Source organism: Elgaria multicarinata, chromosome 3 (genome assembly GCF_023053635.1).
Source record: "Elgaria multicarinata webbii isolate HBS135686 ecotype San Diego chromosome 3, rElgMul1.1.pri, whole genome shotgun sequence".
NCBI classification, from domain to species: domain Eukaryota; kingdom Metazoa; phylum Chordata; class Lepidosauria; order Squamata; family Anguidae; genus Elgaria; species Elgaria multicarinata.
Genome location: NC_086173.1, coordinates 172,100,139 through 172,127,506, shown reverse-complemented (window position 1 = coordinate 172,127,506; position 27,368 = coordinate 172,100,139). Strand labels below are relative to the sequence as shown.

Genomic DNA, 27,368 nt, shown 5'->3' with positions numbered 1-27,368 from the left:
CCCCCCTCCCCTTCTTGAGAACACAGAGATAGGAAAGGGGGTGTGGATGGAACGCAAGCAGACGTCACTTCTGGCAGCCTTTGAACAGCAGGTAAGAGCGTATTGCAGGGCTGCTCTATGGACCATATCTCTAGGGTGCCCCGGTCCCTTTTCTTTGCATTGGGCGCTGTCCAAAGAAGTTCGCTCAGGAACCGGAAGTGTCGCTACAGGAGTGGGAGCTGAGCTCTGGTTCCTAAAGAGAGAGGATTATTTTTAAGGGAAAAAAGGCGTGGGTGGGGAGAAGATGATTTTCCACCTGCAATACCTGCCCTCCTTCTGCTCTTCGCCTAGCAAACTCGCAAGGAGACCAATCTCCCACGTGCATTCACAATAGGTCATAGGGATAGGAAAGGGGGGAATTGAATGAACCACACACAGCCTTCATTTCTGGCTCCCTTTAACCACTAGGCCGGAGCCCAGCGCAGAAAGGGAGGAGCTGCCCTATTGACCATATCTGTAGGGTGCCCTGTCCCTTCTCTTTGCATTGGGCGCTGTCCAAAGAGGCCGCGTTCGCTCAGGAACCGGAAGTGTCGCTGCATGAGGAGACGCTTCTGGTTCCTAAAGAGAGAGAGTGTTTGTTTTTGGGTTTTTTTTTTAAAAAAAAGGGTGTGTGTGTGGAGAAGATGATTTTCCACCTGCAATACCTGCCCTCCTTCTGCACTTCGCCTAGCAAACTCGCAAGGAGACCAATCTCCCACGTGCATTCACAATAGGTCATAGAGATAGGAAAGGGGGGGATTGAATTCACAACACAAAGCCTTCATTTTTGGCTCTCTTTAACCACTAGGCCGGAGCCCAGCGCAGAAAGGAAGGAGCTGCCCTATGGACCATATCTGTAGGGTGCCCTCTCCCTTCTCTTTGCATTGGGCGCTGTCCAAAGAGGCCACGTTCGCTCAGGAACCGGAAGTGTCGCTGCAGGAGGAGACGCTTCTGGTTCCTAAAGAGAGAGGGTGTTTGTTTGTTTAAAAAGGGTGTGTGTGTGGAGAAGATGATTTTCCACCTGCAATACCTGCCCTCCTTCTGCACTTCGCCTAGCAAACTCGCAAGGAGACCAATCTCCCACGTGCATTCACAATAGGTCATAGAGATAGGAAAGGGGGGGATTGAATTCACAACACAAAGCCTTCATTTTTGGCTCTCTTTAACCACTAGGCCGGAGCCCAGCACAGAAAGGGAGGAGCTGCTCTATAGGCCATATCTCTAGGGTGCCCCCCTCCCATCTCTTTTTTTTGCATTGGGCGCTGTCCAAAAAGGCCACGTTCGCTCAGGAACCGGAAGTGTCGATGCAGTTCCATAGAGTGCTCAGAATAGGATTTTGCAGGCCTCTCAGCCCCCCAATGGTTAATGAATTGAGTTCAGCTTCCTAAAGAGAGGAAAGATTTTAAAAAAACAAAAATGGGGAGGGGAGAGATAATCACGAGCACCTCCACCTGCATATTTCAGGAAGGATGATAATAATAATAATAATAATAATAATAATAATAATAATAATAATAATAATAATAATAATGATGTATTTCTTTGATTCTAAGACACACTTTTCCCCCCCATATAAACATCTCTAAAAACAAGGTTCATCTTAGAAACGTGGGTGCGTTTATTATTTCTTAGAATCAAAGCTTTTTTTTTCTGTTGGTGGTACTGAAATTAGTGTGCGTGGCATCTTAGAATCGTAGAAATACGGTAATAATAATAATAATAATAATAATAATAATAATAATATTTCTTACCCGCCTCTCCAATTGCATCGAGGCGGGGTACAACAGCAAGCATAAAATACTGATTAAAAACATAGTATACTATTAAAGACATCCTAAAAACAGCCTAAAAGCATCCTAAAATAATACTGGTGGGTGTTCCTTGCTGGGAGTGATGCATGGAGCCGCTGGTGCGTGGAGAGGACACAGAACCGACACACAATCAATCTCCCTTTTGTTTAACAAACTTGAAGGCGCAACATTGGATGCTGTTGTTTTTATACTGTTTTTTATGTTTTTATGTTTTTTAAATTTTGTATACTTTTAATGTTTACCATTTTTAATTGTTGTAAACTGCCCAGAGAGCTTCGGGCGTGGGGCGGTATATAAATGTAATAAATATATAAATAAATAAAATTAACATTGAAGGGAAAATAGCAAGATTTTGCTTTTGCAAACAACTGCACGGATTCTATTGCACAACACACCTCTTTGAAACTCCACACTCTCAATCAAACTCCACCCCCACTATTTTGAAGCAACATGTTTCTGGATTGTTTTCAAAGGCAGCTGCACATATGTTCTTCGTAAATCGCCTCGGGACTATGGAGTGGGATATAATAATAATAATAATAATAATAATAATAATAATAATAATAATAACAACAACAACAACAACAACAACAATAAGTTGGAACAATCCAAACAGGATGCTACAGTTATTCAGAGAGTGGATAATGCAGCTAAACTCTCTGTCCAGATAGGATTGATTTTGGTATATTATTCTAAACTAGGGTGACCATTTGAAAAGGAGGACAGGGCTGCTGTATTTTTAACACTTGTATAAAAAAGAGAATTTCAACAGGTGTCATTTGTATGCATGCAGCACCTGGTGAAATTCCTTCTTCATCACAACAGTTAAAACTGCAGGAGCCTTATCCTCATTTTCATTTGTGAACTGCCCAGGGAGCTTCGGTTATTGGGCGGTATAAAAATGTAATAAATAAACAAATAAATATGATCTGATGACAAAAGAGGGCAGGGCTCTTGCAGCTTTAACCATTGCGATGAAGAGGGGAAATTCCCTCTTCATCGCAACAGTTAAAGCTGCAGGTGCCCTGCCCTCTTTTGTATCTGGTTGAGATGGACAGGGCTCCTACAGCTTTAACTGTTGTGATGAAGAGGGAATTTCCCCAGATGCTGCATGTATACAAATGGCACCTGCTGAAATTCCCTTTTCAATACAACTGTTAAAGATACAGGAGCCCTGTCCTACTTTCCATATGGTAATCCAGCGTTTGTCTGATTGCATATATGAGTAAATAAACCTCATACCACACTAATGCCAGAAGTGCATGCACACCCTAATGACCACAAAACACACTAAGCCATGGTGGTTAAGCATTTTGAACTAAACGTTATGGCATAGTGAGTCCTGTGAACCATGACTTCGTGTTAGGCTGACAAAATGAAAAGGAGGACAGGGCTCCTGTGTCTTCAACAGTTGTGTAGAAAAGGGAAATTCAGCAGGTATCATTTTAATGCATGCAGCACCTGGTGAAATTCCCTCTTCATTACAACAGTTAAAGCTGCAAGAGCTCTGCCCTCTTTTGTCATCTGGTCATATGAAAAGGAGGGTAGGGCTCCTGCAGTTTTAATTGCTGGGATGAAGAAGGAATTTCACCAGGTGCTGCATGCATACAAATGGCACCTGCTGAAACCCTCACTTCAATACCGCTGTTAAAGGTACAGGAGCCCTGTCCTCTTTTCCATATGTGCCTGCTTACCCTACCCTGTGCCTGTTTGCATTCTCTTCCCCTCCTTATTGTTTTACTATGATTTTATTAGATTGTAAGCCTATGCGGCAGAGCCTTGCTATTTACTGTTTTACTCTGTACAGCACCATGTACATTGATGGTGCTATATAAATAAATAATAATAATAATAATAATAATAATAATAATAATGGTCACCCCACTTAGTGTGTTGTGTGAACCATTCCTAACCATGTTGACTATATAACTATGGTTTAAACACACTCGCTAGCCGTTTGCTGCTGAAGGCTTAGAAGCCTAACCATGGCTTAGCATGCTGTCTGAACTGGTTTGATATGTTCATAATGTTTATTTATTTATTTAAAACATATATATCCCGCCCTATATCAATAAGAACTCAGGGCGGCATACAGAAAAAAGCATACAGTACAAAACAGTAAATATACACAGCTAAAAACAAATTAAACCACAAACCAAGTTAAAACAATATATAATTTAAAAGCAGTAAAACAATGAAAACAGTTAAAATAATGTGCCATCTTAGAGAATTCAACCATTAAAAACTTTGTTAAAAAGCCATGTTTTCACTTGGTGCCAGAATAAAATTAGAAGTATCTAATACAAGCTCTGTGAGTAATCCCATGCTACCTAAAAGGAGACCTTGATCATGGCTCCTAAGATGGTGTTTCTCTAACAAAGTTCAGGCCAAGCTCATCTTTCTACCTTCCGGCCCCTTTTCTGACTATGGGTAGGGTGACCATATGAAAAGGAGGACAGGGCTCCTGTATCTTTAACAGTTGTGTCCAGTTCTGGGCTCTACAATTCAAGAAGGATGCAGACAAGCTGGAGCGTGTTCAGAGGAGGGCAACCAGGATGATCAGGGGTCTGGAAGCAAAGCCCTATGAAGAGAGACTGAAAGAACTGGGCATGTTTAGCCTGGAGAATAGAAGATTGAGGGGAGACATGATAGCACTCTTCAAACACTTAAAAGGTTGTCACACAGAGGAGGGCCAGGATCTTTTCTCGAGTGCAGGACACGGAATAATGGGCTCAAGTTATAGGAGGCCAGATTCCAGCTGGACATCAGGAAAAACTTCCTGATTGTTAGAGCAATACGACAATGGAATCAGTTACCCATGGAGGTGGTGGCCTCTCCCACACAAGAGGCAGCTGGACAAGCATCTGTCAGGGATGCTTTAGGGTGGATTCCTGCATTGAGCGGGGGGTTGGACTCGATGGCCTTGTAGGTCCCTTCCAACTCTGCTATTCTATGATTCTATGAAAAGGGAATTTCAGTAGGTGTCATTTGTATATATGGGGAGCCTGGTGAAATTCCCTCTTCATCACCACAGTTAAAGCTGCAGGAGCTATACTAGAGCGACCAGATTTAAAAGAGGGCAGGGCACCTGCAGCTTTAATTATTTATTTATTACATTTATTTATTACATTTTTATACCGCCCAATAGCCGAAGCTCTCTGGGCGGTTCACAAAAATAAAAACCATAATAAAACATGGTTGCGATGAAGAGGGAATTTCTCCTCTTCATCGCAATGGTTAAAGCTGCAAGAGCCCTGCCCTCTTTTGTCATCAGGTCATATGAAAATGAGGAAATTTCACCAGGTTCTCCATATATACCAATGACACCTGCTGAAATTCCCTTTTCAATACAACTGTTAAACATACAGCAGCCCTGATCTCCTTTCCATACAGTCACCCTATCTATGGGGCTGCATCTGTGAGTTCCTGCAAACATGTTTTCTCTAGCCTTGCACCTGGAGACAAACGAGAGAGACCGTGGACTTGGGGAGGTGATACTTCTTCCCGTTTGTAATTATCAACATCATAGTAGTTATTTCTTCTTCTTCTTCTTCTTGCCAAATCTCAAGGGATTCTTCTCCTAAAAAAAATCGCCTTTGAGAACAATAACATCCAAATTAAAAGCAGCGTGGTGCAACTTCTTGTAACAAGAATGAAAGGACCGGTGGGCATAAATACCGTTGAGAACTTCTGCTGAGATTTAGGGCACACAGAGACAATGAAGCAATGAGGTGTGATATCTTTCCTGTGTCTATAAAGTCACTGGAGCCTTCGTCTTTAACGGACTTTGGGCTCTTTCTGATAAGTTGCAAGATGAAAGCAGCAGTTGCAACGGCAGTGATCATAGTAGGCAGACCCAGATTGATGCTGCTGTTGCTGCTGTTCCCCCATCCGGCCTCTGGGATCCTCAAGGCGACATGCCCACTGGCCTTGATAAGGGATGACCCAGATGCGCTGAATTTTTACAAGCCAGGAGACCTCCTTGTTAGTGGTGTTGTATCTACGACACGCACTCGTTTTGAACAAGTCCGTTTCATCAGACCTCCCCAAATGAGTTTTTCTATGTAAGTGATTATGGATTTCATGCTACGAAAACCAGGTTTGATTTTGTGCGTTCCCTTGTTTTCTGTAACTTGTGCTTGATAAATTGCTGTCCCTATTTTGATTGGGTTTTGCCCTTGGAGAGAGATGGTGGGGTAGAGATAGGAAATGTGCATGCAGCCGCATTTGCAAACCTGGAAAACCACCCGCTGAATAAATGTCTATTTAATACCTTTCCCAATTGTAGTATGTGGTTCATCTCTTTCTTTGGGTGACCATTAATCACATCGAGTGTTAGAGCCAGTGTGGTGTAGCGGCTAAGGTTTTGGACTGGGAGTCAGGAGATCCGGGTTCTAGTCCACCCTCAGCCATGAAAACCCACTGGGTGACTTTGGGCCAGTCACAGACTCTCAGCCCAACCTACCTCACAGGATTGTTGTTGTGAGGCACTGAGCAGTGGGTTGGACTAGATGGCCTTGTAGGCCCCTCCCAACTCTACTATTCTATGATCCTATGAACCATGCTAGGGTCCTACGAGTTACTCTCCAAGGTTTCAGCCAAGATTCCTTCCTTGCTGTACCTGGAGAAGCTGGGTCGTAATCCATATGAGCTTATATTTGAGTTTTTTTAAAAAAAAAAAAGGAGAAGAAACCTCTATGTACATTCATACACCCTATGAAGACCTTTTTATTCTCTCAGTACTTTAACACTTAATTTTAACTTAAATTTAAATTTTACTGTTTTAACTCTGTATTTTAATCTTATATCAATTTTGCTGCGTGGTTTTATCCTGGTTGTGCTTTTTATACTGTATTTTGTATTTGTGCTTTTAACCTGTTGGTTGTTTTATTGTGGTTTTAATTTTTGTGAATCACCCAGAGAGCTTCGGCTATTGGGAGGTATAAAAATGTAATAAATAAATAAATAAATAAATAAATTTGTCTCTCATCTCCTGGGTGAGGAGTAGTCTAAATAGATAGGGTGACCATATGAAAAGGAGGACAGGGATCCTATATCTTTTAACAGTTGTGTAGAATAGGGAATTTCAGAAGGTGTCATTTGTATGCATGCAGCACCTGGTAAAGTGCCCTCTGCATCATAACAGTTAAAGCCGCTAGGCACGGCTCTTACAGCTTTAACTCTTGTGATGAAGTGGGAATTTCACCAGGTGTACATGAATACAAATGACCCCTGCTGAAATTCCCTTTTCCCTACAACTGTTAAAGATACAGGAGCCCGGTCCTCCTTTCCATTGGGTCACCTTAAAATAGAGCAAGCTCTAATATTCCTTCAGCCTGCTCCTGTCTTGCTTACTCTTTCTTCTTCTACGTAGGGCAGTTGGTGATAATTAGTCTTTTCTTTCTTTCTTTCCTTTTGCATCTTGGTTAGATGTTGGTTAGATTTGTGTGTGTGTGTGTGTGTGTGTGTGTGTGCATCTTGGTATCATTACGAGTAATATTCAAGTTATTCGGGTGCGTTCAGATGAAAGACTGCTATAACTCCCAATCAGAACATGCTGTACTACAATTCCATCTTCTTTTCCTTAACCAATTCACCTTGCTACAAATGCAGAGAAGTCATTATGTGACGATCTCATGTCTTGCTTCTTGCATAGATCTGTACTTGGTATCACTCAAAGATTAATAAGGCCTTTATATTAATTAGCAAGGCCCTATATTTTGACTAGCAAGGGAAAGAAAGAATTGACATTTTTGGTTGAATAGAGAATGACACTTGGATGAACATCTTGTGGCAGGAGAGAACATCAAAGTTTATACTGGAACCTCCTGTCCTTCCTGATTGCCATTCAGGAGATCAACCGGAATCCCAGGCTGCTACCCAACATCACCCTGGGCTACAACATCAATGAGAACTATTTTGATGCAAGAATGACTTACGATGCCATGGTAGATCTGCTCTCTCCTGGGCAGGCAAATGTCCCAAACTACAACTGTGGACAACAGAACAAGCTGCTGATTTTTATTGAAGGGTCCGACTCGGACACCGCCATTCACATTTCAACTATGTTGGGTCTCTACAAAATCTCCCAGGTAAGAATGCGAAGAATGGTTCCACAAAGAGAGTCTTCAGACCACTCAATGAAATATAGAATCATAGAATCATAGATTTGGAAGGGGCCTACAAGGCCAACGAGTCCAACCCCCTACTCAATGAAGGAATCCACCCTAAAGAATACCTGAAAGATGGTTGTCCAGCTGCCTCTTGAATGCTTCTAGTGTGGGAGAGCCCACAACCTCCCTAGGTAACTGATTCCATTGTCGTACTGCTCTAACAGTCAGGAAGTTTTTCCTGATGTCCAACTGGAATCTTTTCCCAGGAAAGGATGAAGCTAGAATAATAAACACACCAGCACTTAGAAGATCATAGAATCATAGAATAGTAGAGTTGGAAGGGGCACCCTAAAGCATCCCTGACAGATGGTTGTCCAGCTGCCTCTTGAAGGCCTCTAGTGTGGGAGAATCAGGTAACTGATTCCATGGTTGTATTGCTTCCTTTTTTTGAATGGAGGGAGAATCATCCCAGTAATAAAACTAAATTCACATGTGAGCATATAGGTAAAGAACACAATGGCCCCATTCAGACAACACGCTAAACCATGCTGCTTAACCACAAAATGGTTAACAGAATGCATTAACCTTCATGCATTCCACTAACCATTTTGTGGTTAAGCAGCATGGTTTAGTGTGTTGTCTGAATGGGGTCAATGATAAGGAATGAGGTCAAGGCTAAAGTTCTACACCAGGGAGATAGAAATGCAATCTCTGCATGGTCTTGTAAGGTAGAGATGTGCAGACTTAAAGCATGTGGGATCTACTTTGCTTTTTATCAGAAACTGAAGACCCACCAACCGGATCCAGGTGAAAAGTGCTGGATCATGTGGGCAGACATTTGCTAAGCATATGAGCATAGCGCCATGTACCAAGCCTAGGAATTCTTATACTCTCATCAGTACCAGTTCATCAGTACCGTTCAAACTGAAATTCACTTCTGGTATTCCTCCAAGCAAACTTTTTCCGCATCCGAAATTAAGGAGTAAAACACCTTGTAGCTGTTACTCTTTTTGGGGAACTGGGACATGAGAAACCATTACTGATCTACTGCAAATCTCCCAGAAATTTACCCATAGAACCCGATCGACTTTCTGCTCACCCCTGTTATGGGCTCATATTCAGCTTGTGATCTACAAGCCAACAGTGCGATATGGCTGCAAGAAAGGCAAATGTTATTTGGGGCTGCATTAATGGAAGTATAGCTTCCAAATCACGTGAAGTACTGGTTCCTCTCTATTCAGCCCTGGTTAGGCCTCATCTAGAGTATTGCGTCCATATATATCTGCCCCCCCCCTGCTGAAAATGGTAATAAAAAACCTCTTCCTTTTCTCACCAGGTCAGTTATGCCCCTATTAACAATGTTCTTGACAAATCCCTGTTCCCTCTTGTCTATCGGATGGTCCCAGGAGAAGAACCCCCCTACCAGGGGATTGTCCAACTTCTCCTGCATTTCAGATGGAATTGGATCGGTCTCTTCGCTCCAGACAATGACCATGGAGAAAGGTTCATTAGCAACTTTACACCTGAGCTCATCAGGAATGGCATTTGTGTTGTTTTCTCTCAAACCATCTCAGGGCTGTCCTTCAACACAAATAATTTTGACAAAATGAAGCTACAGTGGTCTTTGCTCTCCACTCACAGAGTCAATGTATTTCTTTACTATGGAGCAAGTCAATCCACAGAGGATGTTTTGACTATGAAATATATAGTTGACCGCAACAGGAAAACAATTTCTGGGAAAATTTGGGTCACAGTAGCTTTACCGCACTCCAGCTTGACGAAGGTTTTATCATACCGCCGTATCCACCAGCACATCCATGGTTATTTATCTTTTTTCATCCGGACCAAAAAACACCCCAAACGTCATAATATGCCAGTTTCAATTTTTCTTGGTTTTGGTCCAGTGAGGGGAGATGGACTTCATTGTCGATATTTAAAACACACATTATCTGTGAAAGGCCTGAATCAATGCAGAGTGAAAGAGAACCTGGAAGGCTTGGCTCAGCATCTCCTTGAGAAAAGTATGTTCCAAGACACCTACAACATTTACCATACCATCCAAGCCATAGCGCGTGTCTTAAATGTTGCCTACTCATCCAGGTCCATGCGGAAGATGCTGGTTCATGGAGGAAGCCTGGGAGGAGACAGGGTTGAGCCATGGCAGGTATTTCTTCTTTCTTCAGATGTGATTGTATTGGGAATTACAATCACACTCTGACCAGCTTATGGAAGCAGTGTGTTATGTTTCCCTCAAAACCTCCCGCCTTCTTGGGAGACAAAAAACGAGGCCTGCTGTGTAATCCACAAAGCTTTATTTAAGCAATGTACATCTCTTCCCACCTGAAGAGAGTCTGATCTCTAGGAAACTTTCCCCCAGGCAAAACTATGCAAACTAAGCAAGACAATTGTCCTTTCAAGGAGAACAGAAAGCTTTTTTCCCATGATGCGTTAACTTCAGAGAGGCTAGTTCTGAGGTGGCTTCTGAGCGATGCGAGCCGGTCCGACTTTCTCTCGCCTTCCTTTCGCTTCGCCCGTTTTAGCCCACGATTCACCCTAGGATCAGCTAGCCTGTCGGTGCTCTCTACTTCGGAAGAATGTTGGCTTCCCACTGACTGTGTATTATTTGCCCTTGACGAGATAAGCTCTGGAGAGGGTTCACTCCCTGCTGGCGAAGAGCCTGTGAGAGCCTCCTCCCCCACTGGTACAGGCTGGCCTGTGTCTGGCGCCGACTCCTCTTCATCAGAGTCTGATTCTGATTGATTATTTGAAACACTTTCTCCTAGACCAGGGGGAGCAGGGTGAGACCTGACACAGTGGTGAGATAAACCAAATTTACATGTTCCTGAGGCAAGGTGGACTCCCCTCATGCTAAGCCTCAATGTTTGTGCATCTGCTGGTGCCCATTTCCTAAGCTCCACCTGTATAGGGAGTCCTACGTTTCAAGAGACACCTTTGGGCAGGCAGGGCTGGTGCTAGACTATTTTGCGCCATAGGCAAGGTGAGCTACTTGCACCCCCACCCCCGCAAATTGCACAGAACTCTGAACGTGTGCGTCGAGTGGAGAGCTGGGACTGGCTCATTTCGATTTGGGGCCGAGCTGTCTGGAATTCACCGGGACTTACTTCCGTGTGAACAAAACCCGCTATGCAGCCTGGCATTCCAATCCCCTCCGCACATTTACTTGGGGGAATGAGGCTTCCGAGCAAGGAGACATAGGCGGATCGGGCCGCACTGGTGCCTCCCAGTGCAACGCTTTCTCAGATGCAAGTCCCGTTGATCCACGCACGCAGGATCGGGAAGCAGGAGAGTTTGCCTTGCGAGGAGTCCACAAGTCCCTAGCTTTCCTGGGGGAAGGGAGAGGGAGTCCTGCTTGCCCACCTGCCTGGACATCACGGCCTGTTTGAGGAGAGAGGTGAGGCAACCTGGTGCCCTTTCCTCGGGAGTAAGTCAGAGGCTGGCTTGGGCCAGGGACAAGCTCGCCACGTGCTTTTTCTTTTTCTTCTGGCGGTGGCCTCCCAGCTCTGGAAGGGTGGCTTCTGGGTGGCTAGAGTGGCTCTGGGAGGGCAGCTTCCAAGCGGAAGTCCGAACGTGGAGCCACCCACCCCACCCCACCCCCAGCGTCCCTGGCTTTGCTTCAGCTGGGCAGGCGCGAGGCGCCATCTCGCCCACCCAGGCCCAGCTGAATCCTTGGGCCAAGCCAGGCTGGCTCACAAGCAATAACGCATGTGAGTGCTGCGTGGCGCAGCGCCCCTCTTAGCTTGGTGCTCTAGGCGGCCGCCTGGGTGGCCTCTATGGTAGCACCGGCACTGTGGGCAGGCCAACTTTCATTGGCTGTGTCTCATGTATTCTTTCTCCTGATTGGGCTTCTGCTCTGGGGGGCACCTGGTTCTGCTGGCATCAAACTCCCTCCACCCATCTTTTCTAGAAAAGCTTATGTGGCGCTCTATATAAGCCCCTGGGTAGTGGGTTACCAATGAAAAAATGTATCTAAGACCAATCCTGGCTTGCCATTAATTTCCAGTACAGATTCAAAGTAATGGTTCTAACCAATAAAGCCCTGGAGCTCAGGCTGCCGATATTCCCGATATAAACCTACCAGGACCAAAAGTCTACATCTTTCAGGTTCATTCCGACAGAAACTTGGGCAAGCGGCAGTTTGGGGACAGGTCTTTTCTGCGGTACTCACATGTTTATGGAACACTCTCTAGAAGAAGTTTCGTCCAGTACTGCTGGCACTCAATTTACCATTTGGCAAATTCATCTTTATGGTCCCAAGCATTTGGACATTTGGTACGGCCCTGCTGTTGAGGGTTGTTTTTGTGGTCTTCACTCTGGGTGGCAGTGGTGGTGGGAAGAATATTTGAGTATATGATCAGTGTATTATGGATGAAAAGAAACAAAATGAACAGTTACAAGATGGGGGGATACTTGGCTCAGCAATACTACAAACGAGAAGGATCTTCGAGCTGAATATGAGGCAACAGTGTGAAGTGGCTGCAAAAAAAAGCAAATCCTATTCTGGGCTGCATTAATAGAAGCATAGCTTCCAAATCACATGAAGAACTGGTTCCCCTCTATTCAGCACTGGTTAGACCTCATCCTGAGTACTGTGTCCAGTTCTGAGCACCATACTTCAAGAAGGATTCAGACAAGCTGGAGCATGTTCAGAGGAGGGCAATGAAGATGATCAGGGGTCTGGAAAGAAAGCCCTATGAAGAGAGACTGAAACAACTGGGCATGTTTAGCCTGGAGAAGAGAAGATTGAGGGAAGACATGAGAGCACTCTTCAGATACTTGAAAGGTTGTCACACAGAGGAGGGCCAAGATCTCTTCTCGATCCTCCCAGAGTTCAGGACACGGAATAACGGGCTCAAGTGAAAGGAAGCCAGATTCTGGCAGGACATCAGGAACTGCCCAGCTTGGGATTTGGATATCTGATGGAGATACCTTATTTATGGAGATAGGATACCTTATTTATTTTATTGATAAATAAATAATTTATTTATTTAGTTATTTAAATTATTTATTATTTATTTATTTACCTTATTTATTTACCTTATTTATTTATTTATTTATTTATTGCATTTCTATACTGCCCAATAGCCGAAGCTCTCTGGGTGGTTTACAAAATTAAGACAATTCAAAGTATAAAACAACAGTATAAAACCATAATATAAAATACAATATAAAACCAAGATAAAAGCAGCAGCAATGCAAAAATACAAATTTAAAATTCAAATTTAAAACAGCAAAGTTAAAATTAATTTATAGACTGTTAAAATACGGGGAGAATAAAAAGGTCTTCACCTGACCAATGTAGGTGCCAAGCGAACCTCCTTAGGGTGCTCACTCCACAGCTGGGGTGCCACAGCAGAAAAGGCCCTCCTCCTGGTAGTCACTTGCCTCACTTCCTTCTCCCTTACCATCCTGCCCAGTCACTGAGATCACCAAAGGACATGTTACTGGTGGTTCCATATGGACCTATGGTCTGACTGAAGTCCACTTGGAGAAGAGCCTTCAGTGTGGTGACCCCTTCTCTTTGGAATTCCCTGCCCTAAGAGGTCAAGTAGGCAGCATCACACAGAGGAGGGCCAGGATCTCTTCTCAATCATCCCAGAGTGCAGGACATGGAATAACGGGCTCAAGTGACAGGAAGCCAGATTCTGGAAAAACGTCTTGACTGTTAGAGCAGTACGGCAATGGAACCAGTTACCTAGGGAGGTTGTGGGCTCTCCCACACTAGAGGCATTCAAGAGGCAGCTGGACAACCATCTGTCAGGGATGCCTTAGGGTGGATTCCTGCATTGAGCAGGGGGTTGGATCTGAAGGCCTTATGGGCCCCTTCCAACTCTACTATTCTATGATTCTATGAAGTTACAGGAAGCCAGATTCTGGCTGGACATCAAGAAAAACTTCCTGACTGTTACTGCAGTATGACCATGGAACCATTTACCTAGGGAGGTTGTGAGCTCTCCCACACTAGAGGCATTCAAGAGGCAGCTGGACAACCATCTGTCAGGGATGCTTTAGGGTGGATTCCTGCATTGAGCAGGGGGTTGGACTTGATGGCCTTATAGGCCCCTTCCGACTCTACTATTCTATGATTCTATGACTCCATGGCTTCCAACACCTCCTCAAAACAGCTCTTTTCCAGGAAGCAGTCCGTAAATGACCAGCCACGGTTTTTATTGGTATTCTGTTTTAAAAGTGAACAATTTTAATATGCTGTTTTGGTCTTTTTATCGTTTCCCTATTTTATTTCGTAGGCTCATTGCTTCGGAATCTATTTTAGATATTGAGTGGTAGATAAATATAGTAAGTAAAATAAAACCAACCGACAAATAAATATCCTAGTCCCAAGTTGGGCAGTTCTCTTGCCTGCTGAAAATGGGCATCCAAACTGCTGCATTCTGGTCGACAACTGGTTCGCCACTGTGGGAACAGAGTGCTGGACTAGATGGACCCTTGGTCTGATCCAGCAGGGCTCGTATCTTTTTAATTAACAACATCATCTCTCTATTCTTGGCAGTGGCTTTACCAGGTCATTCTGTCTTTTACTGATTCAGAAACTTCATGACTATTGAACATGTTTTAAGTATGACTGCTTCCTGGATGTTGATGTGGAAATAATAATAATAATAATTTGTTACCCGCCTCTCCCTCCGGATCGAGGCAGGGTACAACACTAATGCAAATGCCATAAAATACATATAACTAATTAAAACATTTAAAACTAATACATCATTAAAAGCAGCGCATTATTAAAAGGCATCTTAAAATTCAACTGGGTAGGCCTGTCGGAAGAGATCAGTCTTTAATGGCTTTCTTAAATTCCAGAAGACTGTTAAGTTGACAAATCTCTCCTGGCAAGCCATTCCTGGAGGAGAAGGCTATCAATGGCTACTAGCCCTGATGGCTGTGTGCTATCTCCAGTATTCGAAGCAGTAAGTGTGTGTGCCTCGTGTGGCGCAGAGTGGTAAAGCAGCAGTTTCTGCAGCTGAAACTCTCCCCACGGCCTAAGTTCGATCCCAGCGGAAGCTGGTTTCAGGCAGCCGGCTCAGGTCGACTCAGCCTTCCATCCTCCAGAGGTCAGTAAAATGAGTACCCAGTTAGCTGGGGGAAAGATAATCATGGCCAGGGAAGGCAACGGCAAACCACCCCGCTATAAGGCCCGCCAAGAAAACGTCAGCGAAAGCTGGTGTCCCTCCAGGAGTCAGTAATGAGTCAGTGCTTTCACAAGAGGTTCCTTTCCTTTCCTTCCAAGCTTGTGGGCACCAGTTGCTGTGGAACATGGGTGGGAAGGTACAGTTACAGCTGTGTCCTGCTTGTGAGTTCCTGTTTGACAGCTGGTTGGCCACTGGGTGAACAGAGTGGTGGACTAGATGGACCCTTGGTCTGATCCAGCATCAGGGCACTTCTGATGTTCTTCTGTTCTTATTATGGGGGTGGGGGAATTTCTAGTGTGGGATCACAGCCAAGAAGAAAAGAGTTCATCCACATGTACACAGTGAAAATATAATGCATAATGCAGCATTGCTGGCCCTTTCATACTCTTGCTCAGAATCTATTGCCTAAAAGATGCACCTGCCTCTGCCTAATGGTAGGACGAACCTCTATATCCAAGTCAAGTTTATTGTATTTAGCAACCAGCCATCATACAATTTCACACAGATGTGTTACGTTCATTCATCCCCTTGGCCTTTGTGCACAAGAGCAGGGCCAGCATAAGACATTTAGCAATTCTAAAAGTTTCACATTTGTTAAAATCATTCAGTAGAAAACACAGTTTTCCGAGGGATGATCTTCCCTTCATCCGAACGAGCAAAGGAAGGATATAAACTTTCCTGATGTCTGAATAGACTTTGCATTCTAAAATAAAATGAGAGTGGCGTCTTCTAAAGTAAAAGGGTTGTGAGGACAACCTCTGGCTTCCTTGGGGATACTCTGGAGACACCCCATACAGTCTGCCAAGGGGAATACTTTTAACTATGGATGTGCTCCGCTCCGTTACAGGTAAGGTTGTTCTCCTCTTAACAGCGGGTAAATCAACCAGATATTTTGGAAAGTTAAGGAAAGGAGGGTCTAAACGCAAATAGCTTATCCACAATCCCAGAAGGACGCAGACAAGCTGGAACGTGTTCAGAGGAGGGCAGCCAGGATGATCAGGGGTCTGGAAACAAAGCCCTATGAAGAGAGGCTGAAAGAACTGGGCATGTTTAGCCTGGAGAAGAGAAGATTGAGGGGAGACATGATAGCACTCTTCAAATACTTAAAAGTAGGGATGTGCTCCGCTCCGATTAGGAGCGTAGAAGCAGTAGCGGATTGGCCTGCTCCGCCTTACCCAGAGGCGGAGTAGGAGCGGACCGCGGACCCCCTAGAAGCAAGGCGAAGAGAAGCGACCATTTTTCGGAGCTCCGAGTTCAGTCGGAGCGCTCCGGTCGCCATCTTGAAAACATTTCGCCATAGGATTGCATTGCGGCAAATAATCGCGCATAACTACGTTGTTTTTGAAGCTATCGTTCTGGAAATTCTTGTGCACAGAGAGTCGTGGATGGGGGTCATTTTGAGACCACTCTCACCTCTCTGCGTGCTGTGGTTCACGTGCAATATTTTTTTAAAAATCGGGTCAACCGCGGGGCTCAAACTGCGTTTCGGCTTTTCGCCCATAGGATTGCATTGAGGGAAAGAATCGGGGATAACTGGGGGGGGGTTTAAGCTATCGTTCTGAAAATTCTTGTGCACAGAGAGTCGTGGATGGGGGTCATTTTGAGACCACTCTCAACTTTCTGCATCGTACGGGTCGCGGGCTAGAAGTTTTTTAAAAATAGGGTCAACCGCGGGGCTCCGTTTCGGCTTTTCGCCCATAGGATTGCATTGAGGGAAAGAATCGGGGATAACTGGGGGGGGGTTTAAGCTATCGTTCTGAAAATTCTTGTGCACAGAGAGTCGTGGATGGGGGTCATTTTGAGACCACTCTCAACTTTCTGCGTGCTGTGGTTCACGTGCAATATTTTTTTAAAAATCGGGGTTTGGGTTTTTTTTTATTATTATTATTATTTTTTTGGAAGCGATGACAGGCACATTCAACTCCCAATCCTGATGAGAATTCATCTCCTCAGAAAGCATCCTCCTCCAATCCCAGCGTTGGAGGGGGGACTAAGGCAGACCCACCCTGAGAACTTTCTGTTTTGTGTCTCTTTGTGGGTTGGCGTTCGTGGAGGGAACACTTACTTAGCTAGTGCTCCTGCTTTGGAGATAGATTAATTTAATATAGGTTTAGTTTGGCGCGTGTGTGTGTTTGTTTGCTTCTTTCTGACTTGTAGCTTAGTTTGCCCTGTGTTTTCCCCTTACTTTGATTTAATATAAACTTTATTTTTGAATTTTGGAGTGTGTGGTTGGGTTGGTTGCCCCCCCCCTTCCCTGTATTAAAGCCTGACTGTTCTGCTTTTGTGAAAGCTTTCTTTTGAAAGCATACACACACTTTTTGTCCCATTTCCCTACATTTATATTCTTAAACATATTTTATTATATTCTTTCACATAGTCCATTAGTATATATTCTCATACATATTATATTAGTATTCATATTTTGTTCTTCTTATAGTAGTGGTTGGTTCTTTTTCCCCCTCCCCTCTCTTAAATCCTGATTGTGTTTCCTTCTATCTTCTATATACCAAATATACCAAAAAAATTGGATTCTCTTTTTCTTCTCTGTGTAACTTCGACGGAGTGGGCTGCTTTTGTCAAGTTCAACAGGCAGCCACAGATTGAGCATTTTGGGGAAAGCATACGCACACCATTTCCCTATTCTTAAACATATTATTATTATATTCTTTGACATAGTCTTAGTAGTCTATTAGTATACATTCTCATACATATTAGTAGTAGTATTCATATTTTGTTCTTCTTATAGTAGTGGTTGTCCCATTTCTTGTCCCATTTCCCTACATTTATTAGTAATATTCTAAAACATATTATTATATTCTTGTAGATATTCTTAGTAGTATATTCTCATACATATTAGTAGTAGTATATTTTATTGTTCTTGTCCCATTTCCCTACATTTAAACATATTATATTCTTCTTATACATATTCTTAGTAGTACCTTATACATAGTATTAGTAGTATTAATATTTTGTTAGTCATCATGAAAAGAGAAAGCAGGCGTGCTGAAAGCAGCAAGGCTCAGTCTGCCAGCAGGGCTTCCTCTCCTCCTGTGAAACTCAAACGGGCAACTCCTTGGCTGACTGCTCCAAAACAGAAGCAGGACAAGCAGCAGGCAGAGCCACTCTCTTCTGCAACTTGTGCCCGGCGTTCTCTTTTTGAGGGTGGGAATGGGAAAAGTGCCCGTTTGCAAGAGGCACGTGGCAGCAGTGCCATTAGAGGAGGAGGAGTATCCCCAACTCCTTCATTCTCCTTTCAGCCCACGAGCCCGCTGATGGACCTAGACGAGGTCCTCAGCACAGTGGAGGGGGGGGAGGAGGAGGAGGCGGTGGGCCTCCAGGATGTGGGGGCTGAGGAGGAGCAGCAGCAGGCCGAGGCTCTCTCCCCAGTCTCATCCCACACCCCTGTTTCTGTGGCAACACCAGAGAGCTCAGGCGGGCAATTGGTGGTGTCACCACAGAAACGAAAGACAAGCATCGTGTGGGACCACTTTGAGTTGGGAGCGGATCCCCGCTTTGCTGTCTGTCGCCACTGCAAACTCAGCCTAAGCAGGGGTTCATCGACAGGGCATTATGGAACCAGCAGCATGAAGATGCATCTTCATAGGCAGCACCAGGCGATCTTGCTGGGGAAAGAGGCGGGCAAGGCGACTGGTTCCAGGGGAAAGCCGAAGGCTGCTGCTGGCACTGCCACTCTAAGCTCTCCATCTCCCATCCCCACAAGGGTTAGGCAGGCAACCCTGCAGGACATGGGGTGGGGGAAGTATTGACCCACAAGATGGCGTTTTCCAATGCCCACCCAGGGTGCTACTGTGTTGGGGCATCTGCCGGGACTGACTCCTCCCCAATACTAGATCTATGACATGTCACTCTGCCTGCCCCTCTGCTAGCCTGTCCTCCTCGGTGACCGACTCGCTGGGATGGTTTGCGTTTGCAATGCGTGACTAACTGCAATGCTGGCTTAGAAACCAGCCATCACTTCCTTGTGCCCCCAGAAATGCCCGCAGCCTGCCTGCCTGCCTGCCCGCCTCCCCCGGGGTGCTGCTGTGGTGGGGCATCTGCCAGGACTGACTCCTCGCCTACTCTGCCTGCCTCTCTGCCCGCCTGGTGCCTGGTTTGCTCCCAATCGTCCTCCTCTGTGCCCCTCAAGGCGTAACTGCTGGCTTAGAAAGAAACAACCAGCCATCTTTGCCTCACTTTGCGCCCACTTATGGGTTGGTTTGCTATGCGTTAGTGCTCAAGCCATCCTTGCGGCACTACAATGCATGCTGCCTGCCTGCTTTCCATTGATGGTGCTATATAAATAAATAATAATAATAATAATAATTCTCCCCTTCCCGCCTTGCAGCGATGGTGTATGTGTCTTGCTTTGACTAAGGGGAGAAGTCCTTCCTGCGCTCACTTAGACTTTATCAAATTCAATAATCCCTTTTTCAAATGTGCCAGAAGATTTAGGGTTATCTCGTGGCATGTTGGGATTGCCTTGGAACTGGCCCCATTGAGCTGTCTGCAATTGCAACTTTAAATCCCTGACATACTGGAGTGTTCAAATTTCAAAAGTTCCCCTAACATCAGGGGATGATGGGATTGCCTTGAAACTTGGTGTCCATGGGGACACATGGGTAAGCTGTCATGGGACCAAAGGATAGGTTTCTAACGTGCAAATTGACGTAGTTGTAGAATGGGACTTGATTTGGGGTGAGTTAAAAAGTTTAAGCCGCGCCAAAAATCAGGGGATGATGGGATTTGCTTGCAACTTGGCGTGCATGTGGACACATGGATAAGCTCTCCTGGTGCCGAGTTTGAGGTTTCTAACATGCAAATTGACGGAGCTATCCCAAGGGGTGTGAATGGGGTGCCCGATTTTCATAAATTCCCCAAAAATCAGGGGATGATGGGATTGCCTTGAAACTTGGCGTGCATGTGGACACGTGGATAAGCTATCATGGTGCTGAGTTTGAGGTTTCTAACGTGCAAATTGACGTAGTTGTAGAATGGGACAATTTGGGGTGAGTTAAGCCATGCCAAAAATCAGGGGATGATGGGATTTGCTTGCAACTTGGCGTGCATGTGGACACATGGATAAGCTCTCCTGGTGCCGAGTTTGAGGTTTCTAACATGCAAATTGACGGAGCTATCCCAAGGGGTGTGAATGGGGTGCCCGATTTTCATAAATTCCCCAAAAATCAGGGGATGATGGGATTGCCTTGAAACTTGGCGTGCATGTGGACACGTGGATAAGCTATCATGGTGCTGAGTTTGAGGTTTCTAACGTGCAAATTGACGGAGCTATCTAAAGGGGTGTGAATTAGGGTTATGGGAGGTGCGTTAGAGGGTAGAGCCGCGCCAAAAATCAGGGGATGATGGGATTTGCTTGCAACTTGGCGTGCATGTGGACACATGGATAAGCTGCCCTGGTGCCGAGTTTGAGGTTTGTAACATGCAAATTGACGGAGCTATCCCAAGGGGTGTGAATGGGGTGCCCGATTTTCAAAAATTCGCCAAAAATCAGGGGATGATGGGATTGCCTTGAAACTTGGCGTGTGTGTGTATACGCCCATGAGGTGTCATGGTGCCAAACGTGAGGTTTCTAACTTCAACGGAAAAAAAGTTGTTTACTTTTTTAGCTTTCAATGCAAGCCTATGGGGGGGCAAAAACGGAGCTCCGGATCCGATCCGGAGCTCCGGGCGGAGCGGAGCGGAAGTGGGCGGAGCGGGGGCGGGGCGGAGCGACCCGCTCCGAAAAATGGCGGATCTGCAAGTGAAGCGGAGCGGGGGGTCCGTGCACACCCCTACTTAAAAGGTTGTCACACAGAGGAGGGCCAGGATCTCTTCTCGATCCTCCCAGAGTGCAGGACACGGAATAACGGGCTCAAGTTACAGGAAGCCAGATTCCAGCTGGACATCAGGAAAAACTTCTTGACTGTTAGAGCAGTACGACAATGGAATCAGTTACCTAGGGAGGTTGTGGGCTCTCCCACACTAGAGGCCTTCAAGAGGCAGCTGGACAACCCTCTGTCAGGGATGCTTTAGGGTGGATTCCTGCATTGAGCAGGGGGTTGGACTCGATGGCCTTGTAGGCCCCTTCCAACTCTGCTATTCTATGATTCTATGATTCTATGAGATGCGCAACTTGTAATGCCAGCCATTTGAGACTGCATTTCAATATCTTTCAGACGTTGCAACATAAAGAATTATCTTTATGTTGCAAAAAGGGTGTTGCGGAAGAGGGATTGCAGCATTATAACGCAAGTATATGATGAACATGAATATGAAAGGTAAAAAACATACGTCTCTCCATATGGCTAAAACGCATGTCCATCAGCCATGAGTGGAAATAATCAAGTTCTAAATGCAGGTGTTTCCTCTGCCATTTATAGCTTCACTCTTTCCTGGGAAACTTCCAGTTTTACAATAATTCCATGGATGGAGTTTATTTGGATAAGAATGGAGACCTTGCAGCTGACTTTGACATCCTGTACTTTGCAAAATTCCCCAATCGTTCTGTTCTTCAGAAGAAAGTTGGGAGTCTAGAGAGACAGGGGACCTCAGACATCACATTCACCATTGACCAGGATGCCATTTTATGGCCTGGCTGGTTTAACAAGGTGGGTAAAGGCACATGTTGCATTGCATTCTCATCAATGTCAGTGTCAGGATCAGGCCTGATCACCTTGGTGCATATCCCAAATCAGAATCAGAGCCTGAAGAAGAAGACTAGCCAATATAGTGAACAGGAGAGGAAATTCCCCAATGAAAATCTGAGCCTCAAAGAACCTGGAAGCAGAACCCGTGCTTAAACTGGCAGGTTAAAAGCCTCAGCACGCTGTAAAGAGTTATTTGTCATTTATTTATTTATTTATTTATTTATTTATTTATTTATTTATTACATTTCTATACCGCCCAATAGCTAGAGCTCTCTGGGCAGTTCACAAAAATTAAAAACGTTCAAAGTATAAAACAACTGTATAAAACCATAATATAAAATACAATATAAAAGCACAACCAGATAAAAACAGCAGCAATGCAAAATTACAAATTTAAAACACCAAGTTAACATTTATTTATAGACTGTTAAAATGCTAGGAGAATAAAAAGGTCTTCACCTGGCGTCTAAAAGCATATAATGTAGGTGCCAAGCGAACCTCCTTAGGGAGCTCATTCCACAGCCGGGGTGCCACAGCAGAGAAGGCCCTCCTCCTGGTAGCCACCTGCCTCACTTCCTTTGGCAGGGGCTTGCGGAGAAGGACCCCCTGAGGATGACCTTAGGGTCCGGGTAGGTACATATGGGAGGAGGCGTTCCTTCAGATAGCCTGGCCTCAAGCCATTTAGGGCTTTGAATGTTAGTACCAGCACTTTGAATTGGGCCCGGACCTGGATTGGCAGCCAATGAAGCTGGAAAAGGACTGGCGTGATGTGGTCTCGTACAAAAATGATATCTAACTCCAGGATGGCTAGCCCACATGGGTAAGACCTCATCTCCACTCTGTTGGTGAAAGTGTGGATTGACTGGTTCATTTCAACACATGTGGTGGGAATGTGCAGGAGTTGCTAACTTCTGCAAACAGGGCTTTCATGAAATTTCTACTATAGTTGGGACAGAAGTTAATGCAAACCCGGAATTAGCCCTTCTGCACATTTTCAAAGATACCAATGAACTTTTACTAAAAAAGACTTTAATAGGATTCTTGCTGATAGCAGCCAAATTTTTAATAGCCAGATTTTGGAAAACGCAATAGGATTGACGATACAAAAATGGTACAATATAGTATGGGAATTTGCATTATCAGAAAAATTAACACAAAAAATGAGAGTGTCGAAGGGACAAAAAAGAAGGGGAAATTTTCACTGCTGATTGGTAGGACTTCATTACATACACAACTCAAAATGATGCGACAATATAAGTCCTAGCTGCCTTTCAAAATCTGTGGTTTCAGTAAAAAAAGAAAAGAAAAGAATATTGATAGTAAATTCAACTTATCTGTTTGAGCTCAAAACTATTATTATTATTATTATTTTGTATATTTCTGTATCTTTCTTGCGGAGATTGAAGAACATCATAACAAAATGTCATGTACGGTTTGGTATATTTATACCTATGAAGTTGTATTAAAATTGTTTGTAAAATTGTTTTAATATTGAAAATCAATTAAAAAAAAGTTTGTTAAAAAAAAAAGGCTCACATAGAAAAGCAAATTTTGAAAGGTTGAGGCTGAGAGTAGCTTTCTTGAAAAACAGTAGGGCTGTGCAGGGATCCCCTGATCTGATCTGGAACTTGATCCAGGCCTTCTGGATCAGGCCTGAACTGCTCTGGATCGATCCGGACCTCTTCCAAACCGATCCAGACCTGAATCCGGAGGTCCGGATTTTCCCCATAGGCTTACATTGGAAAAGAAAAATGCCTATAACTTTTTTGTTTTTCAAGTTACACACATGTAACTGGGCACTATGATAGCTTCTAAATGGATCCTTAGTCATGCCAATTTTGAAGCGAATCGAATCATCCCCTGATTTTTAGAGAATTTTTAAAGCTTCCACCCCATTTACAAAACTGCATTTATCTCCGTCATTTTTCAAGATACACACATGTAACTGGTCACCATGATAGCTTCCACATAGGACCTTAGGCTTGGCCACTTTGAAGGAAATGGGATTATCCCCTGATTTTTAGCGGTTTTTTAAAGTTAAACCTCAACCGCAATATCCTTCGGAAATAAAATGTGTATTGGAAGGTGATAGTGAAAGTGTATTTCAGGACAACAGCACTTCAAAGGGAGTGCACTGTATTTCCTTTGAAGTGCTAATATTGTCCTGAGATGCACTTTCACTATCTCCTTCCAACACACATTTTATTTCTGAAGAATATTGTGGTTGAGGTTTAACTTTAAAAAATTGCTAAAAATCAGATCATGAATCAAAATCTCTCAAACTTGGCATGCCTAAGGTCCTATGTGGAACCTATCATGGTGTCCAGTTACATGTGTGTATCTTGAAAAATAAAAAAGTTATAGGTGTTTTTCTTTTCCAATGCAAGTCAATGGGGAATTAAACGCGGTTTGACCCAAAATGGTGTCCGGACCTCTGGATTGGCCCGAACCGATCTGGACCTCCCCTGACCCAATTCGGATCTGAATTTAGGGGGTCCAGATTGGCCTGATCCACTCTGGATTCGGGAATCCGGAACAGAGCTGAGCACAGCCCTAAAAAACGGGATAATATCTGTAATTAAAGCTGATAAACCATGTGGACGGGATGAGAATATGATCTCAAAAAGTTATGGTGCGGTTGTGGAAAACTAGTGATGAACAACTTAGGACCACCTCTCTCACCTGAGTTGCTATTTGATGTGGTAGGGAAACTCTTCATTGGCACCAATGAATTTTCATACCCCTCACTTTTGAACCTCTCTCTTTGTGGTTAGACGGTGCCTCATTCCAGATGTAGCAGAAGCTGCAGTCCTGGCTACGTCAAGGTGATTCGGGAAAGAGAGGCACGTTGCTGCTATGATTGTACCTCATGCTTCGAAGGGACTATTTCCACTGTAGAAGGCAAGTGGCTCCAGTGGGAAATTTTTCCTCTTTTTGTTGGACAAAAAGAGGGCCAGGATCTCTTCTCGATCCTTCCAGAGTGCAGGACACGGAATAACGGGCTCAAGTTAAAGGAAGCCAGATTCCGGCTAGATGTCAGGAAAAACTTCCTGACTGTTAGAGCAGTGAGACAATGGAATCAGTTACCTAGGGAGGTTGTGGGCTCTCCCACACTAGAGGCCTCCAAGAGGCAGCTGGACAAGCATCTGTCCGGGATGCTTTAGGGTGGATTCCTGCATTGAGCAGGGGGTTGGACTCGATGGCCTTATAGGCCCCTTCCAACTCTGCTATTCTATGATTCTATGATTCTATGATCTCTGAACTTTGAGTTAATAGAAACTGGCTGATATACCCAGGGTTCCTCAGGCCCCCTGTGATGTAACTTTAAAACAAATTAAATGTGTTTCTTTTCTCTCTCTCTCACGCAGGCACGTGGGGGTGTTGGGGGAGCCACCATGATTTTACTTGTCCCAACAGAAAACAGAAACTATATCTCCCAACATGCCTTTCACTGTGGTGTCGACTTGCCCAATGGGAGTTCTGCCACGGAGGATCACAAGAAGTAGAATCATAGAATCATAGAATCGTAGAGTTGGAAGGGACCTATAAGGCCATCAAGTCCAACCCTCTGCTCAGTGCAGGAATCCACCTTAAAGCAAACCTAGGGTGACCCTATGAAAAGGAGGACAGGGCTCCTGTATCTTTAACAGTTGCATAGAAAAGGGAATTTCAGCAGGTGTCATTTGCACATATGGAGAACCTGGTGAAATGTCCTCTTCATTACAACAGTTAAAGCTGCAGGAGCTATACTGCAGCTATACTGTGACCAGATTTAAAAGAAGGCAGTGCACCTGCAGTGTTAAATGTTGTGATGAAGAGGAAATTTCACCAGTTTCTGCATATATACAAATGACACCTGCTGAAATTCCCTTTTCAATAAAACTGTTAAAGATACAGAAGCCCTGTCCTCCTTTTCATATAATCACCCTAAGCAAACCTGACAGATGGTTGTCCAGCTGCCTCTTGAAGGCATCTAGTGTGGGAGAGCTCACAACCTCCCTAGGTAACTGGTTCCATTGTTGTATTGCTCTAACAGTCAGGAGGTTTTTCCTGATGTCCAGCCAGAATCTGGCTTCCTGTCACTTGAGCCCATTATTCCGTGTCCTGCACTCTGGGAGGATCGAGAAGATCATTCTATGGAGAAGAATTAATTCATCCCTCTCATCACTAACATTGCTATATCAGCAGTGGGCAAGAATCCAATATAAACTTCTCCTGTTAACCTTCAAAGCTTTTCACGGTCTAGCTCCTTCCTATCTCTCCTCTCTCCTCTCACACTATTGCCCCGCTCGTGCTCTTCGCTCCTCTGATGCCATGTTCCTCGCCTGCCCAAGGGCCTCTACTTCCCTTGCTCGGCTTCGTCCATTCTCTTCTGCTGCCCCTTACGCCTGGAACGCTCTTCCAGAACATTTGAGAACTACAAGTTCAACCGCAGCTTTTAAAGCTCAACTAAAAACTTTTCTTTTTCCTAAAGCTTTTAAAACTTGATGTTGTGCAGACTTCTACTGTTACTTTCTACTGTTAGTTTTACCCTACCCAGTGCCTGTTTACCCTACCCTGTACCTGTTTGCATTCTCTTCCCCTCCTTATTGTTTTACTATGATTTTATTAGATTGTAAGCCTATGCGGCAGGGTCTTGCTATTTACTGTTTTACTCTGTACAGCACCATGTACACTGATGGTGCTATATAAATAAATAATAATAATAATAAATAATAACCACTCCCAACCGCTTAAAAATACAACAAAAACACAACAAAATTAAAATTATGTAATTTTTCATTCTAGTTTAAACTGTGTGTATGTGTTAAAACAGCGGAAACAAATACACTATATATCTTCTCCCTCCTTGGAGTCTCTACTCTCTTAAAAACATATATCAATGTGAGATATAAACAATGCTGAAGGCACTCTTTTTTCTTTCCAGATGCAGAACTTTGCACTGTGTGTCCAGAAGATCAGCATCCAAATGGGGACAGATATCAATGCGTCCCCAAGGTTATAAACTATTTGTCCTATGGAGACTATTTGGGGATCATACTGGCTTCCTCTGCCTTATTCTTGTTCTTCATCACTGCCTTTGTCTTAGGAATCTTCATTAAGTTCCTAGAAACTCCCATAGTCAAAGCCAACAACCGGGACCTCTCTTACATCCTCCTCGTCTCCCTCCTGCTTTCCTTTTTGTCCTGCTTCCTGTTCATTGGCCAGCCCATTCATGTGACCTGCCTCCTCCGACAAACGACCTTCAGCATCATCTTCTCAGTAGCTGTTTCTTCTCTGTTGGTCAAAACAATCACTGTGGTGCTGGCCTTCTTGGCCACAAAGCCAGGAAACAAAGTGAGGAGATGGCTGGGGAAGAGTTTGGCCAACTCTGTGGTCATTTCCTGTTCTAGTGTTCAAGTTGTGATCTGCGCCATCTGGTTGGGGACCAATTCCCCATTCTCAGACTCCGACATGCACTCCCAACCTGGGGAGATCATCCTGCAATGCAACGAAGGGTCTGTCACCATGTTCTATGCTGCCCTTGGCTACATGGGCTTCCTGGCTGCTATCTGCTTCATGGTGGCCTTCCTGGCCAGGAAGCTGCCTGGGTCCTTCAACGAAGCCAAGCTGATC

The 27,368-nt window shown here is 44.4% G+C and overlaps 1 protein-coding gene across 1 annotated transcript; it reads left to right on the top strand.

Annotated features, from left to right (window-relative positions):
- Positions 1-46: 46 nt before the first annotated feature.
- Positions 47-27,368, top strand: LOC134395797 (vomeronasal type-2 receptor 26-like; the record flags this gene model as incomplete). The annotated part of the gene is made up of 4 exons (XM_063121957.1): positions 47-91; positions 7,682-7,921; positions 24,527-24,653; positions 26,842-27,368. Coding segments are annotated over exons 1-4 (939 nt in total), but the record flags the coding sequence as incomplete, so codon positions are not given.